We start from the raw sequence: 18722 nt of genomic DNA, 5'->3' as shown, positions 1-18722 counted from the left end.
AAATTGGTCATCCGAGTGGTCATCAGTGTGGTCATCATAAATGTTCATTAAAGTGATTATTGTAGTCGTTCGATACAGAAGTCTTAATCACTTTGCTTCAATTACAATATCATGTAAAATTAAAGCCTAGCTGGAAGTTTATGCGCCGCCGTTTTGACGTTGGACGTTTTGGGCGCTAAATATTGTATTGGATGTTACTTAAAATACGAAACGAAATTACCGTTATATAACAATAAAATTATTAATTTAAATATTGTACGCTTATATTTCCATTTAAATACGTCTGTCCAAAAAAAATGATTCATGTTTTTGTTTTGTATGTGGATTTCTTTTCTGATTGTGTATTTTTACCCGTAAGATTTTGGCTTCTAGATTATTATCGTGTCTTATAATTTACAGACGTTACTTCAAAAACAAAGAAGCATATGCCTGTATAGTGTCCCTGTATCTTTACGTTGCTTTACATTATTATGATGTATGTTGTTTAAAATAATGTAGGTTTTAATCTAGTATTTGTGTATGTTTTTTTAGTTTCTCACCATCATAATAAATTATTTTTATAAAGTGTTGTTTTTTATTTAGAGGATCATTAGTGATTAGCAAATTTTTACTATTTTAATTATGATGATTAAAAAAACAACTCAGCTTTTATAGAAGCTCGTGTACATTTATAAGTATACCATAAGTTAAGCTTCCACAAATTTGTTCTATGTCTATCGGATGTCCTTTTTTCTTTAAATGCGGCTATTCTTATAAAAAATGGTGGAATGTAGTTTAGGTCAGCTTGGACCTGAATGACCAAGGCTTTAATATGACATCAACGTGCGGGCTGGAGATACTATCGTTTTATACACGAAGAAGTCCCGGGGTCGTAAAATGTGATGGTGTGGGATTGGGGAGAAAATGTGGCCATTTCTCGTATTCTGAGGTAGAAATATGACGTTATTTTTCGAGTTATTTATTTATTAAATTATTCAAATTTTGTTCTAATTTGTATACAGTGATTTTTTGTGTGTTCTTTTAAGTATTCAGGACTTTTTTCCCCAAATGTTTAGTATGAAACTTGTTTGTTTAATTCAACATCGACAGAAATTTTAGCGTCAAAACGGCCGGTGCCAAAACGACGGCGCTAAAGCGTAAAAATAAAAAGTAAACTTTCCCTTTCAGACATTACGATCTAGGGGGACCCCCCTCCCCTGCACATACATACAGCAACAATAACAATCCATTTTTTCGATGGTCTTAGGCGACCCCTGGCAAATCGTCAATCGACCCCCAAGAAGGTCCCGACCCACAGGTTGAGAACCCTTGTGTTAGACAGATAACGTAAATCGCATTCGCCTTAACGTTTAACATGGTTGTCACATGACCAGCAAAATGGTCAATTGCTTAGACTTTTTCTATTACTAGCCGTCAGATATCCAAGAGTAGCCGGCTGCAGCCCTGAAATCGGGAAATCTCCGCCTATCACTTTTTTATTAAAACATTTTTTTGAAATAATTCAAGAAATAATGCAAAACATCAACAAAACAAAGTTTCCACAAAACATTATATTGCATTTATTGGAAGTTTGTTTCAATATATATAAACGCAGTATCATATATATATATATAACTTCAAAAATGCCTATACATGTAAATATATTATTCGCCATACTTCAGAGAACCAAAGAAGTCCTGCCGTCAGAGCAATAATTACAGAAACAACAATAAAATATATTCCTTATTCAATACACTTTCAATGAAACATATTTAACTTAATAAAAATAGTTTTAGCTTAAAGTGAATCTAACCTTAAGCTCTATCCTAACCCTAACCATTAGCCTGTAATTCTTACTTTAGTAAATTAGTAAACTAGACTCTAGTCTGCATTTCAGTAAGCAGAAATGGTCATTAAAAAATTCGAACTGTATAATCTTGTTTCTATATTAGACATAATAGAGGCAGCCAAAAAGAAGAAAAATAATAGCTACTATTTCATAATGAGTTTTACAATTCTGAATTAAACTGGGATTTACTTAACATCAAAATATAACATATTAAAAAGAAAAATAAAATGTCATCATTTCAAAGCAATTATATAGATTTACAATACAATTTACTTTATGCTCCCTTTTGTTAAGATAAATTAATACAGTCTACTTTGTGCTTCCCTTGGAGTCTAAATAAATTAATACAGTCTACTTTGTGCTTCCCTTGGAGTCTAAATAAATTAATACAGTCTACTTTGTGCTTCCCTTGGTGTCTAAATAAATTAATACAGTCTACTTTATGCTTCCCTTGGAGTCTAGATAAATTAATACAGTCTACTTTGTGCTTCCCTTGGAGTCTAAATAAATTAATACAGTCTACTTTATGCTTCCCTTGGAGTCTAGATAAATTAATACAGTCTACTTTGTGCTTCCCTTGGAGTCTAGATAAATTAATACAGTCTACTTTGTGCTTCCCTTGGAGTCTAAATAAATTAATACAGTCTACTTTGTGCTTCCCTTGGAGTCTAAATAAATTAATACAGTCTACTTTGTGCTTCCCTTGGAGTCTAAATAAATTAATACAGTCTACTTTGTGCTTCCCTTGGAGTCTAAATAAATTAATACAGTCTACTTTATGCTTCCCTTTTGTTAAGATAAATTAATACAGTCTACTTTATGCTCCCTTTTGTTAAGATAAATTAATACAGTCTACTTTATGCTTCCCTTTTGTTAAGATAAATTAATACAGTCTACTTTATGCTCCCTTTTGTTAAGATAAATTAATACAGTCTACTTTATGCTTCCCTTTTGTTAAGATAAATTAATACAGTCTACTTTATGCTTCCCTTGGAGTCTAGATAAATTAATACAGTCTACTTTGTGCTTCCCTTGGAGTCTAGATAAATTAATACAGTCTACTTTGTGCTTCCCTTGGAGTCTAGATAAATTAATACAGTCTACTTTATGCTTCCCTTGGAGTCTAAATAAATTAATACAGTCTACTTTATGCTTCCCTTGGAGTCTAGATAAATTAATACAGTCTACTTTGTGCTTCCCTTGGAGTCTAAATAAATTAATACAGTCTACTTTGTGCTTCCCTTGGAGTCTAAATAAATTAATACAGTCTACTTTGTGCTTCCCTTGGAGTCTAAATAAATTAATACAGTCTACTTTATGCTTCCCTTTTGTTAAGATAAATTAATACAGTCTACTTTATGCTCCCTTTTGTTAAGATAAATTAATACAGTCTACTTTATGCTTCCCTTTTGTTAAGATAAATTAATACAGTCTACTTTGTGCTTCCCTTGGAGTCTAAATAAATTAATACAGTCTACTTTGTGCTTCCCTTGGAGTCTAGATAAATTAATACAGTCTACTTTGTGCTTCCCTTGGTGTCTAGATAAATTAATACAGTCTACTTTGTGCCTCCCTTGGAGTCTAGATAAATTAATACAGTCTACTTTGTGCTTCCCTTGGTGTCATCAGGTACAAAGTTTTCCCGCTTGCTATACTGGGCAGACGATCTCTAACGCGCTCCGGTGCAGGAGACAGCGGCCTTAGGTCTTCATAAACTGTCTTGGCAGACGCAATTGGCGTGAGAACTCGCCTAGTATTGTATCGCGGTCTGTCCTCGTGTGATGAAAAATCTCGAAGTGGAGAGATATCCTGTCTTAAAGCATGATGTGAGTTACCCATTTCATTGCTCGGCGGGAAACCCTCCAATCTAAATTGTCTTTGTCCATCCAATGTCGTTGCGCCGGACACGTGTCTAGTCGAAGGTCTCGCGTATCCAGAAAAGTTACTGCTGCTGAGGTTTAAGACCTGTGACGACTCATCCAACGACAAATGAAAAGCGCCTTCTCTTGGTTCGCGCCTATTCTCTGTAGTATCAGTTAGATTGTCTCTAGAGAGAATGACCACACGCCGGTCACTGAGTGGACGATGGAAGGGTCTATACGGTGGATTTTCAAACGCAGCGACGGGAAGAACTTCTGACTTCGGCCTCAGCTTCGGCAAACCTCGTCTTTCGGTGACCTGTTGAGGAAATTCATTACTTTTGGACGTGTCTTGCAGACATTTATCAGGCCGAAGTGAAATTTCTGTAGGCGTTTTCCCGGACTGGAAATATTTGGGTGCTTTTATAGACCTTGCGCTAAGATCATATGGAGTTTTAGCACGCTGCTCATTGACCATACTTTGAATGGATTCCCGCGTTCTGTTTTCCGCTGCGCGAGATTTAGAGCGTTTTCTCACTGAGATCAAGTCATTTGGAATGTCAGAAGGTTTTTTGGTAGAAGACTCTTCATCGTTGGTGATGAGTTCAGAGCCGCCATGTTTTACAAGCATTCTGCTGCAGCGCACGTGCTGTAATCTTCCCGCCAGTTTGTAGGCAGACAGTCCAGCATTGTTTATCTCATTCAAATTAAGTTTTCGTTTATCGGACGCCGCGCTGACCAGAACACGGATAGCCATCGCATTGCCGCTCTCCACAGCGTGGTGGAGGGCCGTGTTCCCGTCACAGTCTTTGAGGTTAAGGTCGCAGCTTTGGTTCTTGACCAGTAGATCGAGAACGTCAAGTCTTTCTTTGTCTACGCAGGCCAGCATCAGCGCCGAGCGGCCATGTTGATCCTGCGCGTTGACGTCACTTCCGTGCCGAAGGAGCAGACGGACCGTGTTCAGAAGGACGGTTTTGTCAGTGATGACCATGGAAGCGATTAGCGGCGTTCGCATGCGACTGTCTCGGACGTTGATGTCCGGAATGGTCGTCACGATCCGCTGGAGACGATCAAATGCTTCCGTGGCGATCGCTACGAAAATATCCAATTGATGTTTGGCCATGGTGGAGAAGTAGGACTTCAACCCTATTTGTATATCACAGTTCGAATCTTTTTACTATCTGGGCTCACATTTCAATAATGTTTAACAGCACAACTCCAAAGAGTCAATCACAGAGACAATTGGTTCTTGGAAATAGCTGCGTCCATGAGTTCTTGGAAATACTTGCGTCCATGACAGATAATTTCCCATATATTTCCTTCTCAGGTCAAAGTTATAAAAAGTTCTGTATTATGGACAAAAACATTTCGCCAGGTACATTAGCAGGAGGTAACTGTAATCTGTGCCCCGATCAGCGTCACTAAGGATCTAAGATCATAACTGTGGAAGAAAAAAATTATTTTAACTTACAGCTCTCCAAATTAAAAATAATATTAATATTTAAAATTTCAGGCTAAAGTACTTTTATTTTTAAATTATATATATTTATTATATAAATTATAAATATTATAAATAAATTATATATATATAATATGGAGCCTAAGTAGTAAATCCGGCTATGATTGAGTATCAAACTTTACCTGCAACACTAACCCTAACCCAACCCTGATCCAAACCTTAGCCCTAAATCTTAAACAGACTCTAAAAATAACCCTAACTTTAACTCAAAGTTAACTCAAACTCAAAGCCTTAATTATGGGAAGCGTGGTCGAGAGGCCAAGTGCGCTTGAACTTGGCTTGGCCTGGCTACCTAGAAGGTTCGATACCCAACTCGAGCGCCTAAAGGCAGCACGGAAAACCAACTCCTAGATACCCCCATACACTGGTCCACATATCAGATTGGACCAAAAGCGCTATGATAATAATTATAAATTTATAACCCTAACCAAAACAGGGCGTATCTAGAAATTAGCCATTAACCAATTTGGGGGCCTGGGGGGCTAAACCTCTTTGGGGGCCCCTGCATTTTGCATATTATTTAATATTTAATGTAAAAAAAACACTCATTTGGGGGCCCCCTCAAGTGGGTGCCAGGGGAAATGTTCGAATTCTCCCCCCCCCCTTCTCCCCACTGAACCCAAACCCAAACTATGCCAGATATCATGTTAAAAAAGTTAGTGCATATTGAGTAACCAAACCACTTTTACTTTTCCCAACTAAAGTCAGGTATCCAGTTGAATTAGGTGGACTCAGGGTGCGTCCTGAAAATCCCAAAAACTCAAAATCTCAGGCTTCAACGAGATTCGAACCCAGGTTCGGAACCCAAGCGCTTAACCAGTTAGCCACCGCGTCCCCCTTTATTTGTAATAGTAGCCTAATATTAACTAGTACATAATATCGATTTGATAATGAACACCAATTGGTATTGGAAACAATGTTAAAAGTTAAAACAAATAAGCTAGAGAACATACAATAACAACAGTTTTGATTCGCTATTAGTAGAATTGACTAAAGAGGAGAAAACATCAATGTGCATTTGTCGTCTGCTAAGATTAGTTTTCTTTGCGTTCAGAAAAAAAAAATCTTCATTTCAACTAGGTCCTACCAGTGTGCACGAAACAAAACATAAATATTGAACGAACGTAAACATTTATTTTGTTAAATCTCTGCCGGGGTGCAAGCAGCATTCCATTTCAAACGTAAGCTTCAAAACAAAATTAAGCTAGTGAAAAACCAAAGTTAAAGATGAAATTGTCAGATTTTTAAAATGAATACTTCACGTAAATCAAGATTGATAGTCAAATAAGATGTGACCTTTAAAAAAAAATATGGTTGTTGATATTGATATTAGTTTAGAATTTTAGAATAAATTGAACTTTATGGAATTAAAGCCTAACCTGTTGGTAATATTCTCTTGTAATAAGTTACTATTATTTACAATTGATCAGTCCAATTAGTTGTCATTATACTATATCAAGAGGCCCGAACAAGACTCTGGCCCCAAAAACCTCCTATAGAAGAAAAGTAGGCCTATACGAGAACTGCCTGATCTGGAAACCACAGTGCGGTTCAAGTCAGATATGATCTGAACCCTCCAATATGTAAAATGAGAACGAATAAGTTGTCATTAGTTTATGAGTTAACACATGCCGTTTAAAAATGGAAATATTGCTAACAACCTTTATGTGCTTCTAATATCTTTCGTGGGTTACTGAATTTTCGTCCTCGTGTTTCTATTAGCTTCCGTGGGTTACATTTAACTTTAGTTGGCTGCTGTTAACTTAGATGAGTTACTATTTGCTTCCGTGGGTTACAATAGTTGGCTGCTGTTAACTTAGATGAGTTACTATTTGCTTCCGTGGGTTACAATAGTTGGCTGCTGTTAACTTAGATGAGTTACTATTTGCTTCCGTGGGTTACAATAGTTGGCTGCTGTTAACTTAGATGAGTTACTATTTGCTTCCGTGGGTTACAATAGTTGGCTGCTGTTAACTTAGATGAGTTACTATTTGCTTCCGTGGGTTACAATAGTTGGCTGCTGTTAACTTAGATGAGTTACTATTTGCTTCCGTGGGTTACAATAGTTGGCTGCTGTTAACTTAGATGAGTTACTATTTGCTTCCGTGGGTTACAATAGTTGGCTGCTGTTAACTTAGATGAGTTACTATTTGCTTCCGTGGGTTACAATAGTTGGCTGCTGTTAACTTAGATGAGTTACTATTTGCTTCCATGGGTTTCTATTAGCTCCGTGAGCTACAACTAACTCAAGTTGGCTGCTAATAACTTCCATGGGTTACCTTTAACTTCCTTGGGTTACTGTTAGCCTCCCTGGGTTACTTTTGCCGTTCCTTCAATGATTTCTATTAACTCATTAAATCCATTCGTAATTAAAAGCTTACAAGCATGAAACATGCTATAGGAAATCAAAGTGAGTAATACACTACAACCTTTCACAGACTCAGTTCTCAAAACAAGCTCTTAACGTTTCTCTCAAGAGATTTTGTTTATAATGTATAAATCACTGTAGGCCTGCTACCATCAAGGGAAATACATGTATATACCAAATAAAATTGTAAGCAATAATTATAAGAAAAACAGAAAAAAAAATGCTCTTAAACCATTAGATTTAGAATTGGACTAGATCTACAAATAGTTTCGTTTATAAAACTAATGTATACAATCTAAATTATTACCACTTACCGAACAGTGCTACGTTTAAGCCCATGGACTTTGTATCTTTGTTTCTATCAACTTGCTCAATGTGTCCCCCCTGTGATTGATCACTGCGGATCGATTGATTGAACATTGGTAAATGTGCGTCTTTTTCTACGGATGACTTAAATTTCAAATAGAGTTTATCAGAAGTTGAAAAGGAGTGGGGGCTTGCTATGGAGAAGGGAGTACACTGTTTATAGTTAGTGAAGCATTGGGGCGCCGGGTTGGAAGAGGAAGGGAATGCCATGAGATAAAGATTTGTGCGCTGACTCGAGGATGAGTTCTAAAGGTTCGATGAACCGTGACGAAAATAAGAAGTTACAATTCGTTGTGCCGGTGTGCTGAGAACGGCTGTAATCATAGGTGCGAGTATTTCAACTTTAGATTCGACATTTTATGAAGTGTGGCATTGAGAGGAAAGGTGGTAGAGAAGGGGGGGGGTTAACACCTCTGGCCAGTAATGTATGCCCCTAGGGAGGGTTACCAAACACCTGAACATCCACAAGAGGAAAAATACAAGAAGAACAATTCCTGAACAAGTAGGGGAAAAGTAAATAAGAGATGTGAGATGAACAACTAGATTTACAATGTATTTGTTGAGAAGTGACAATGTACTTGTTGAGAAGTGACAATGTATTTGTTGAGAAGTGACAATGTATTTGTTGAGAAGTGACAATGTATTTGTTGAGAAGTGACAATGTACTTGTTGAGAAGTGACAATGTACTTGTTGAGAAGTGACAATGTATTTGTTGAGAAGTGACAATGTATTTGTTGAGAAGTGACAATGTATTTGTTGAGAAGTGACAATGTATTTGTTGAGAAGTGACAATGTATTTGTTGAGAAGTGACAATGTATTTGTTGAGAAGTGACAATGTATTTGTTGAGAAGTGACAATGTACTTGTTGAGAAGTGACAATGTACTTGTTGAGAAGTGACAATGTACTTGTTGAGAAGTGACAATGTACTTGTTGAGAAGTGACAATGTACTTGTTGAGAAGTGACAATGTACTTGTTGAGAAGTGACAATGTACTTGTTGAGAAGTGACAATGTATTTGTTGAGAAATGACAATGTATTTGTTGAGAAGTGACAATGTATTTGTTGAGAAGTAACAATGTATTTGTTGAGAAGTGACAATGTATTTGTTGAGAAGTGACAATGTATTGGTTGAGAAGTGACAATGTATTTGTTGAGAAGTAACAATGTACTTGTTGAGAAGTAACAATGTATTTGTTGAGAAGTGACAATGTACTTGTTGAGAAGCTAATGTAAATCAAAGGCTAGTAGTACCCAGTACGTGGGTATTATGCGCCCCCTGGCTTTCGGGCCACTGCTCATCAAACATGACGTAGCCGCAGAGGAATGGTTTCTTTAGACTCCACGATTTTCTTTACGAGGATGTGGCCAGTGAATCATGGGAATGTATATACCCCTACACCCTTTCCCGGTCGAAAAGTATAAGCACCAGTACTGTAAGCGACTTTTTGATCTTGCCCATCGTTATCGCAAACATAGACAAGGAACTCTTCTGAGTGTTCTTTGTGAGAAAAATGCTTCTTTCTTAGTCCAAGAGAATTTGTTTTTTTTTTCAAATTATGTCGAGACCGTGCGATGGTAATTGAAATGGTTCTTTATCAACAACAACAACAAAAAACAAAAAACAAGAAGAAAATAAAAAATTACTTTTTTAGAACACAAAGCTTGCATTGACCATAGTTGTGAAGGAGTTTGTCTAATAAGTAACATCTTGCCGAACACGAACTCAGTGCTTACCAATAAGATAGCCTTTTGTTTTATTTCACCATTACAAAGGAAAGGTGGGGGCGGTGGCTGAGCGGTTAAGCGTTTAGCTTCTGAACCTGGTGTCCTGGGTTCGAATCTCGGTAAAGACCATCTCTAATAGGTACCTGACTTAAGTTGGGGACAGTAAAGGCGGTCCGTCGTTGTGCTGGCCACATGACACCCTGCTCGTTATCCGTTGGCCAAAGAAACAGATAACCTTTACATCATCTGCCCAATATATCTATCTTAACTATTACAAAGGAAGGTACTACTATTAAGCACTGTGTGTAGAGTTCTTTCCCTGACTATGACAGATACTACGATCTCATTGTATTGTATTCATATACAAAACAAATGAAGCGAATCGATAGGAAGGAACTTGATACTAGCCCACTAGACAGGATTAAATGACATGGTAACTTCTGATCCGACTCAATGAAATCTTTGAAAGCCGCGTTCATTTTTTATTAGTTTGATTGATTTTGTGATTTCATTTATAGTTACAAAGCATTGTGATATGATTTGGGAAAGATGAATTTGAAAAGAAAAAAAATAGGTCTTTGAATGTATGTTTTTTTTCGTGTGAAAAGTGCTAGACAGTTTTAGTTTAGTCTAGAGACGCTCTGTAGTAGACGAACATTTTAGTGACGTGACGACATAGGTAGTGGGTTAGAGATGATTGTTGTAGACTTTTAAAACAGTTACTTGTAGACTCTTGAAGGGTTAATAATAATAATAATAATAATAATAAGGCTTGTCTTCGAGTCCGAAGATTAGTGAGGAATGCAGTATTTCCCGTGGCTGCGCAGTCCCAGCTGTGACCTAACTTGAAGGGTTAACATGATATCTATTTACTGACTTGACTGTGGCCCATTCTGTATTAAAGTTCATAATATTGTGTTAAATCAGGTTTGGGCATTGTGGCAAGCCGTTAGTGACGTTGTATGTCATGTATGTCCAATGTTCGTTCTGGCTAATTGTAATACATCTGACGGTACACCCAATCTAGAGTCTTATTAAGACGGTACACCCAAGCATCTAGGTTCTTATCAAGACAGTACACCCAAGCATCTAGGTTCTTATCAAGACAGTAGACCCAAGCATCTAGGTTCTTATCAAGACAGTAGACCCAAGCATCTAGGTTCTTATTAATACAGTACATCCAAGCATCTAGGTTCTTATCAAGACAGTAGACCCAAGCATCTAGGTTCTTATTAATACAGTACATCTTATCTTATCTTATCTTATATAATACAGACGTTACTTCAAAAAAGAAGATGATTACGTCCTACGCGTCATGCATTTAGTCATGCATATTAACCAATGACTTAAATTCTGCCAAGTCACTGGTTTTCCTGGCTAGCTCAGGCAACCCATTCCATGCTCTAATAGCACTAGGGAAGAAGAAGTATTTGTACAAATTTGTCCTAGCATATGGGACGAGGAATGTGCCTTTATCTTTGTGTCTTTCAGAGTATTTTATTAAATTTTGTTTTTGTATTTGAAGATTATGGTTCAGTGTTTTATGTATTATTGCTACTTTACTTTTGAGCCTTCTGTCCTGAAGGCTTTCTAAATTTAGTGATTTTACTAAAGGTGTTACTCTAGTCAAATGTGAATATTCGTTTGTTATGAATCGCACTGCTCTATTTTGTGTCTGTTCTAGTTTCTTAATGTTTTCTTGAGTTGAGGGGTCCCAAACAGAGGATGCATATTCTATTATTGGCCTAACCAAGGTTAAATAACATTTTAGTTCTTCTCAAGGTACTGTAGAAATTACACCAACTACAACTCACACATACATCGTTACAAAAGGGGGGGGGGGTCACTCTACGCCATTAATTTAGGTACTGGGAAGAGAGAAAGTTATTGATCCTCTATTTGATTGTCTATTGTCATTGTGATATATTTGGTTTTAATGTCATTGGCCTCAAGTCCTGCTGGTCGAGATGCTTCTTCTAGTTGTGTCAAAGCTCTAACAATGTCAGAGGTGTCTTTACCCAATAAGGCAATGTCGTCGGCGTAAACAAGATATTGTAGAGGTTGGCATTCCTGTTGGTTGCGGACCTATGTTTTCTCTCCTGAAGTAGTTAGTAATTGTTCTATTAGCTATTTGCTATTAGTAGTGATGGGCAAAAGTTAACTAAAAAGTTGCTAACTTTTAGTTTAACTAAAAAAATTAGTTAAGGCCAAAGTTTAATTTAAAAAAAAAGTTTAGTTAAAATCCTAGTTTAATTATTTTTTTTAGTTACAAACTAAAAAGTTTAATTACAAATTTTACAAACTTTTTTAACATACATACCAATAAATATTTATATCTATGTAATTTGGAGAATATATATATAATGGATAATAGAGAGGAGAATAAACTAGAGGGTGCACAGGTCACCAGAAAGCCTTTTGACCTTTATCCTATAATGGCCGCTTTTCCCGCTAAGCAAGGCGAGAAAAATATACGTGTTCATTATATTTCTAGCAAGTTTCGCTGCTTGATAAATCCTGATAACTCCTTGCTTCCATAGATCTACATTTTGATGCTTTTTATTAAACACCAGTGTGTTCCTGTATAGCTGCAGGAAAAAGAATTTTGCTTTACTATAGATCTAAAAGAAATGTCGACCCTTTTTATTTTAAAATGTTTACTAGATAGATCTAGAGTTAGAGCCTAGTGACGTCTAGTGACAGTCTAGTCTATTAGTATTAGTCTATTACTACTATTATATCTATAGTCATAGTCTATATTTAATTATTTTAGTCTCTTAGTCTTAAGTAGAGTCTAACTCTTAGTAGTCTTAGTCTTAGATCTAGATGTAAATTTAAAATTATAAGTCAATAAAATTAAATATAGTAGGCCTATTATAGATCTATTAAATAAAATCTATGTTACTTTACTTTATTAGATCTATTAGTTTAGAGGTTCTACTATTCTAGAATTAGAGTCTAGATTAGATCTAGATATATCTAGATTACTTATTATACTAAGACCTAAGATGCATAGATGATAGATCTATAATGACTGTAATACTAATAATAGTCGTCACTATACTAGATCTAATACTAAATTAACTAAATCTAGACTAGATCTACATCTACTTCTATTATAATTATACTTATATCTACTATCTAGATCTATTAGATCTAGATGTAGTATTATCTACTAGAGTATATAGATCTAAATACCCATATGATATATCTAGTTATAATCATAATTATTATAATCTAAAATCTCTAGATCTAGAGTTACTAAGATATATACTAGACTTTAGATTTTAGATCTACATCTAGTAGTAGTAGTAACTAGTATTTCTTAGATTATTTTTAGATTAAAATATTAATTATTTGATCTAGGTCTAGTAGCTAGATCTAATTCTAGATCCAGATTATATTTCTGATCATTTCGTTTGTAGAAGATATTAGATCCAGAATATTCTAGAATCTAGAGTTAGTTAGAGAGTCAACATGCAGTTTTATCATTACTTCTAAAGGTAACTTATATTAGAACTTGGACAATTACTTCTAATTTCTTTCTATCTAATTTCTTTCTATAATAGTATTATTTGAAGACATTTAAATCTTTTTTCATGTGCACAAATAAATGTTTATTACATTTTGCTAAAGAGATTGGTTGTGTTTTATATTTTTCATGTTTGGCTGTTTCGTCCTATAAAAAGGTCAAAATAGTTAGTAAAAGTTTAACTAAAGTTTCTTAGTTTAGTTTAACTAATTTTTTTCAATTTGTGATTAACTAAAAGTTTAATTACTTTTTTTTTAGTTCAAAATTAGTTTTAGTTTAACTAAAAAAAATTAGTTTAGTTCCCATCACTGCCTATTAGGACACAATATCGATACATCCTCGTGATTTCACCAGTTTACAAAACACGCGTCAAAAAGGGACGTATACAATTAGAATTCTGTTCTCAAGAATGTAGGAAGAGTTACCAAGAGGCGAAATGAAATATGCATCATTAATATAGAATATTTTTTTTTAGTTTCATTTTTAATTTTTAATTAATTTGTTTTGATGGTTTGTATGTAAATGCATAGAATATTGAATTTAAAAAAGTAAGCCCAGAAAGAGGCCAAGAAAGCACACAGAAGAGGCTAAGAAAAATCCCAAGGATTCCAAGGATGTAAACAGATCGACAACTGATATCACAAGCACACAAAAAACAACTAAATATTTAACTACCTAAAGCGCATACATAAATCAATAAGAGGCAGGTCTTCAAACAAAATGGTAACGAAAGTAAAGAATAACGAAAGGGAGGCAAGAAGCCCAAAGAAAAAAAAGTTATTGCACAAATGTTTTGCTGATTCTCTGATTCATTTCCACTCACCACCGATTCTCACACTTTGGCTGACGGAAAGATAAGAAAATGTATCATGTAATTGCTGACTTTGTACACAGAACAAAATCTAAACAACAGTGAGGCTTATTTCCCCCCAAAAAGATCATTAGTTACATTTTCTTGTCCCAATACGTTTTTTTAATGCCGACATAATAGGTCAAATGGTCATTTATGGAAATATATATGTATGTATGTATGTAAGTGTGTGTGTGTGTGTGAGAGAGAGAGAGAGTTAATATAAGCCAGTGTTTCCCAAACTGTGTTCCGCGGAACCCTGGTGTTTTGCGAGGCCTGAGTAACATTGTTTGTTTGTTTTACATGTTTCGGATGTTCCTTCAAAGTTGAAGATAATTACTTCCTAGTCCAAACCTCCCGCAGGACGACGGGGGATGGGAGCGGGCAGGGTTTGAACCCTGGACCATCGATAAATCTGAACGACAGTCCAGCGCGCAAACCGCACGACCAGGCAGCCATCCTGTAGGTAGGTGTTCCACGAACTATTGGTAACTAGTAGCTAGGCCATCACGTCAATTAAACTCTCTAGATGATTGGGAAGTTCCGCTAAATACTCAGAATGTTCCGTTGAGGACAAAGTTTGGGAAACAGATACAAGCTTTGTAAAAATTAAATGATTCTATTTCGAAAAGAGGAGAGTTCTGTTGGTTCTTCTTCAAAAGGGCCTACTAGAATCGCCAGCATAATTTTGGGAATTGGGTCATGAAATTGCATGTTTAGAGTTATAGAGACGTATTTACCACTCTATTCCATTACAACAAAAACAAACTAAATTGCTAGTTTTGAATAAAATGACTTGTGTGGAGAAAATGACAAAGTATAGCCGGCAGAAAACGCAAGTATGAATTAATAGAGAATGCTTTATCTTTAAAAAGAGTGAACATTAGAATGTAATGATTAGATCTAGATCTAGAATTATAGATCTAGAATCTAGCATTTGTTTACTTCACATCCTGACAAGTAGTTTTCAAACAAAAAAATGACGTAATTTTTAAACATAATCATCCTTTTTTATCGCTCCTTTTAAAGTTCGTATGATTTAGGCCATCGAGACTCTATTTCTTCTGGATCTTCAAGTTTTAACAACTCGACCATTACAAATACTGCCGTGCCTAAATCTGCGGCCCCAAATAAAGCTTTCATGCTCAGAGCCTTGTGATTGATAGATCTAGTGAAAAGGGGATGCTGAAAAATAAATGGAAGATGGCCTATGCCAGAGGTTCTCAACCTTTTTAGCTCCGCGCTCTCCTAATACAATTATTCACTTGGCGGCGACCCCCATCCATAAATGTTGGAGTATAAGCCTAGGTAAATGTGATTTAGCTAATGTTATGATATCGTTATTTAAATGTAGATCACTGTCAATGTTAATTCCATGGTTTGAGACCATAACAAGTGCTTTATTTAGTGTCAAATAAATGTACGCCTTCCTTACACAAAAAAAGTGTATCTTTTATAACTTTCATTTATTACTTTTTTATTGCGTGCTTATGATATTCATGCTGCATAAATAAATGACAATTTAAAAGTATTGCTGAGCTTTTGGAAAACGTACAAATGGTACTTAAGCTACACTATTGATGTGACATTTCAAACATGTCAAAGTTAGTGCGAAGGTTGAGCTTGGTTTTATTTCACTAGATTAGGAATTCACATCTTCTGCATCAAGTTTATTTCTGTAATTAAGTTTGATGACGAACAGGCAGAAAAAAACATGTTTTACAAAGATGGAAGAGGATGTCGAAAAAAAAACAACCTCAAATGTAACAGAATGACTGCAAACAATTGATCCAGAATTATATAACTGACAATTGAAGAGAAATCATATTTAGCTGCCTTGCGACTGATGTAATGCTTGTGGCAGTATCTTTGTTGCTAATATATATCGATGAATCATACACTGAGTTACGATGCATTTTTATGGTGACTCATTCTGTACCTGACATTTAAATCCAGCAGCATCTGTGCAGACACCACAAATATTTTTCCAGGAAGTCTTTTACTTTTCCAAAATTAATTAACTTTGTCAATTACATCACGTGCTGAGGAGGTCATTTTAAGAAGTTTGCATAGAAACTAATCTTAATAATCGCTATTTTGTATATATCTCAAGAAAGCCAAATAATTGTGAAAAATTTACAACGCCCGTGGATTCATCAATCTGGATGCCAAATATTGGAAATGGATAAGATATCATAATTCAGGAATTACTTGATTGGTTGCCTCATATCAGCAGACGTCAATTTTTTTTTTATCTGTAAGCAGCGTTATTAGATAATGAAATTGCATTAAATTTAGTTAAGAATTCGGCTTCAATCCTAACTCGAGCAATGTCTTTGGCCCCTGGCAATATTAGCTCTTGACAACCGGTGTGAGGTTTCATAGCTCTAGCAATTCAAAGCGCCACCAAATAAAAAGACTCAAGGGCTGCTATGTTTTAATTCTGCATCTTGCCACCTGTCTTGATTTCTGACTTCAAAACTAAAATACGTCCTTATCGGCAGAGCTCGGAGGTTTGTTCGCCCTCATTCATACGGTAGAGAGAACTTCATTACAAATGACGCATTTGTCTACCCAATTTTTTATTTTATTGATGCTTGACGATCGATCGTTTCATAATGTGTGTGGTAATAACATGGGCGTAGCCAGGATTTTTTTCGGGGTCCCCCCCCCCCCCCCCCGCGGAAACAAAATTATATATATGTGTGGCTGTGTACATAATTAAGCTATATTACATTCTGACCCTTTCGGAAGACGTTTATTGTGCCCTATAATAGGTTCTTCCTGGAATTAGTGGAAAACTTGTAGACTTCCCGCCCTTGCTAGCAAGGGGGTATGGGAGGAGCTCGCAGCTCTCCCCCAGCGCGGGGCGAAGCCCCTCCGCCGAGCATTATTTCTGCGGAAAAAAAATTATATATATGTGTGTGTGTGTGTACATAATTAAGCTTTATTACTGTGACAGGTTAGCGAAAGTGACGTGTGTCTGGCTGGTTTAATGTCTAGGGGATGATTATTTTTGAAATGATCACACACCAACTTATCAGCATATAAATCGGGAGCAGGCACACATAGAGACAAGCAATGAAAGAGAGATGCAAAGTTAAAAATTGAAGAATATTTATTTACATAAATATTTACATAGAAGAATAAAAAGGGGGAGGGTTTGCATCTATCTCTAATCAATACTATATTTAATCATCACTCTTGCACTTAATAAGAGAGTATGTCACTTTGTCTTCTGAACTTAGCTGGTTGTCCTGCTTGGGTCGCAGCTGGCTGTGTCCTGGCTTGAGGTTCCTCAGCTGGAGGTGGCGCTCTAGCGGGTGGAGGGACGCCGGTGATACAGTTCTTGTGGAGTCTCAATCCAAAGTTCTGATATCTGTAGCGGGCACAGTAGGGCGGGTGGCCGGATACCGTGGGCACAAGTGTACTGCGGGCAGAGCTGATCTGCCATGGGCAGCGTAGTTAACAGGATAAGTCCAGTGAGTTGCGAAGTTCAGGCGGAGCTATGACGTCTCGCACAGACTCTGGGTCTATAGGGACGTCGTGCCTAATGGGTTGACAAGTGGACTGTCAAATAGGCAGGCAAGTAGAGCCGATAGCACCAAGTAAGTAGTTGAGTAGATCCAAGTAGGCAGTAGATGATACTCAATAGCAAGTAGATAATAGTGCAGTGCTGAATAGCACTAAGTACAAAGGCAATAGGCAGGTAAATAGGCAGACACCTGAGGGGGGCTGCGGATAAATAAAGACAAGTTAGGACATGTCTCTCGTGCATCTTATCGATGCCCTCGGCTGAGGTGCACTCGTTAGATTGGTAAATTGCTTTTGAGTACAATAGGGAGATTGTGGTAGAGGGGATTTGGAAAATAGATGGCTGATAATAGCATTATAAAAGTGTACATAAAAGGGGTAATAATAATCTCAAATAAACAACACAAGTTGGAAGAGAAAAGGAGGGAGGAGAATGGACGGTGGTCAGCGACCATAACGGTTTGTTTACATACGACCGTCGGCCGAGAACAATGGAGTGCTTCAATGGGGAGAGCGTCCATTCAATATATGTATATTTGTACATCTTATTTTATTTCCTTTATCTCGGCTGAACGCCATAATAATTTTACTAGCGCACTAACACTGCGCTTAGAGAAGATATGTGAATTATCTCCCCTTTTACTCATTCTACTTTGACGAGAGTTGCGCCCCTTATCCTGTGGTAAGTGATCATTTAGTATTAAAATCTCACCTAAAATAAACAAAATGAAAGCAAAAAATCAGTCAATGAATTCCGGTTTCATTTCGGGGGGGGGGGGTTGAGCCACAACCCCCCTGGCTACGCCCATGGGTATTTATGTAATCTAAGTAATGTCCCTTTACTATAGTATTAGAGATATTATGTCAACATACCAAGCATGGTACAAATATGCTTGTTATGCACGTTAAAAAGGCAAAAAAATATTCCGATAAAAAATATTTTTAAAAATAATAATTTTCCGACGGTCTTAGGTTATCTCTGGCAATTGGTCATTCGACCCCCAAAGCCAAAGGGATCGCGACTCACTGGCTGAGAACCCCTGGCATATGCGCTGGTATTCTACTATTGGGCCAAACAAAAATGATAATCATAGTCATATCTAGATCTAGATTCTAAATACATTGTTCAGTGAAAGTT

The 18722-nt window shown here is 36.5% G+C and overlaps 1 protein-coding gene across 1 annotated transcript; it reads right to left on the bottom strand.

Moving 5' to 3' along the window:
* Positions 1–3230: 3230 nt before the first annotated feature.
* Positions 3231–7984, bottom strand: LOC106066503 (uncharacterized). The gene is made up of 2 exons (XM_013225559.2): positions 7889–7984; positions 3231–5128 (listed from the first exon to the last, which is right to left on the bottom strand). Exon 2 carries the CDS (start codon positions 4808–4810, stop codon positions 3419–3421), a length of 1392 nt encoding a protein of 463 aa, XP_013081013.2. The 5' UTR covers positions 4811–5128; positions 7889–7984; the 3' UTR covers positions 3231–3418.
* Between the last annotated feature and the right edge of the window lie 10738 nt (positions 7985–18722).

Source organism: Biomphalaria glabrata, chromosome 15 (assembly GCF_947242115.1).
Source record: "Biomphalaria glabrata chromosome 15, xgBioGlab47.1, whole genome shotgun sequence".
NCBI lineage: Eukaryota > Metazoa > Mollusca > Gastropoda > Planorbidae > Biomphalaria > Biomphalaria glabrata.
Note: the sequence above shows the minus strand (reverse complement) of the source record. Positions and strands in the feature narration are given on the sequence as shown.

Bases quoted from the DNA above. Each gene is read 5' to 3' on its own strand.
- LOC106066503 (XM_013225559.2), bottom strand. From the start codon at position 4,810: ATGGCCAAACATCAATTGGATATTTTCGTAGCGATCGCCACGGAAGCA.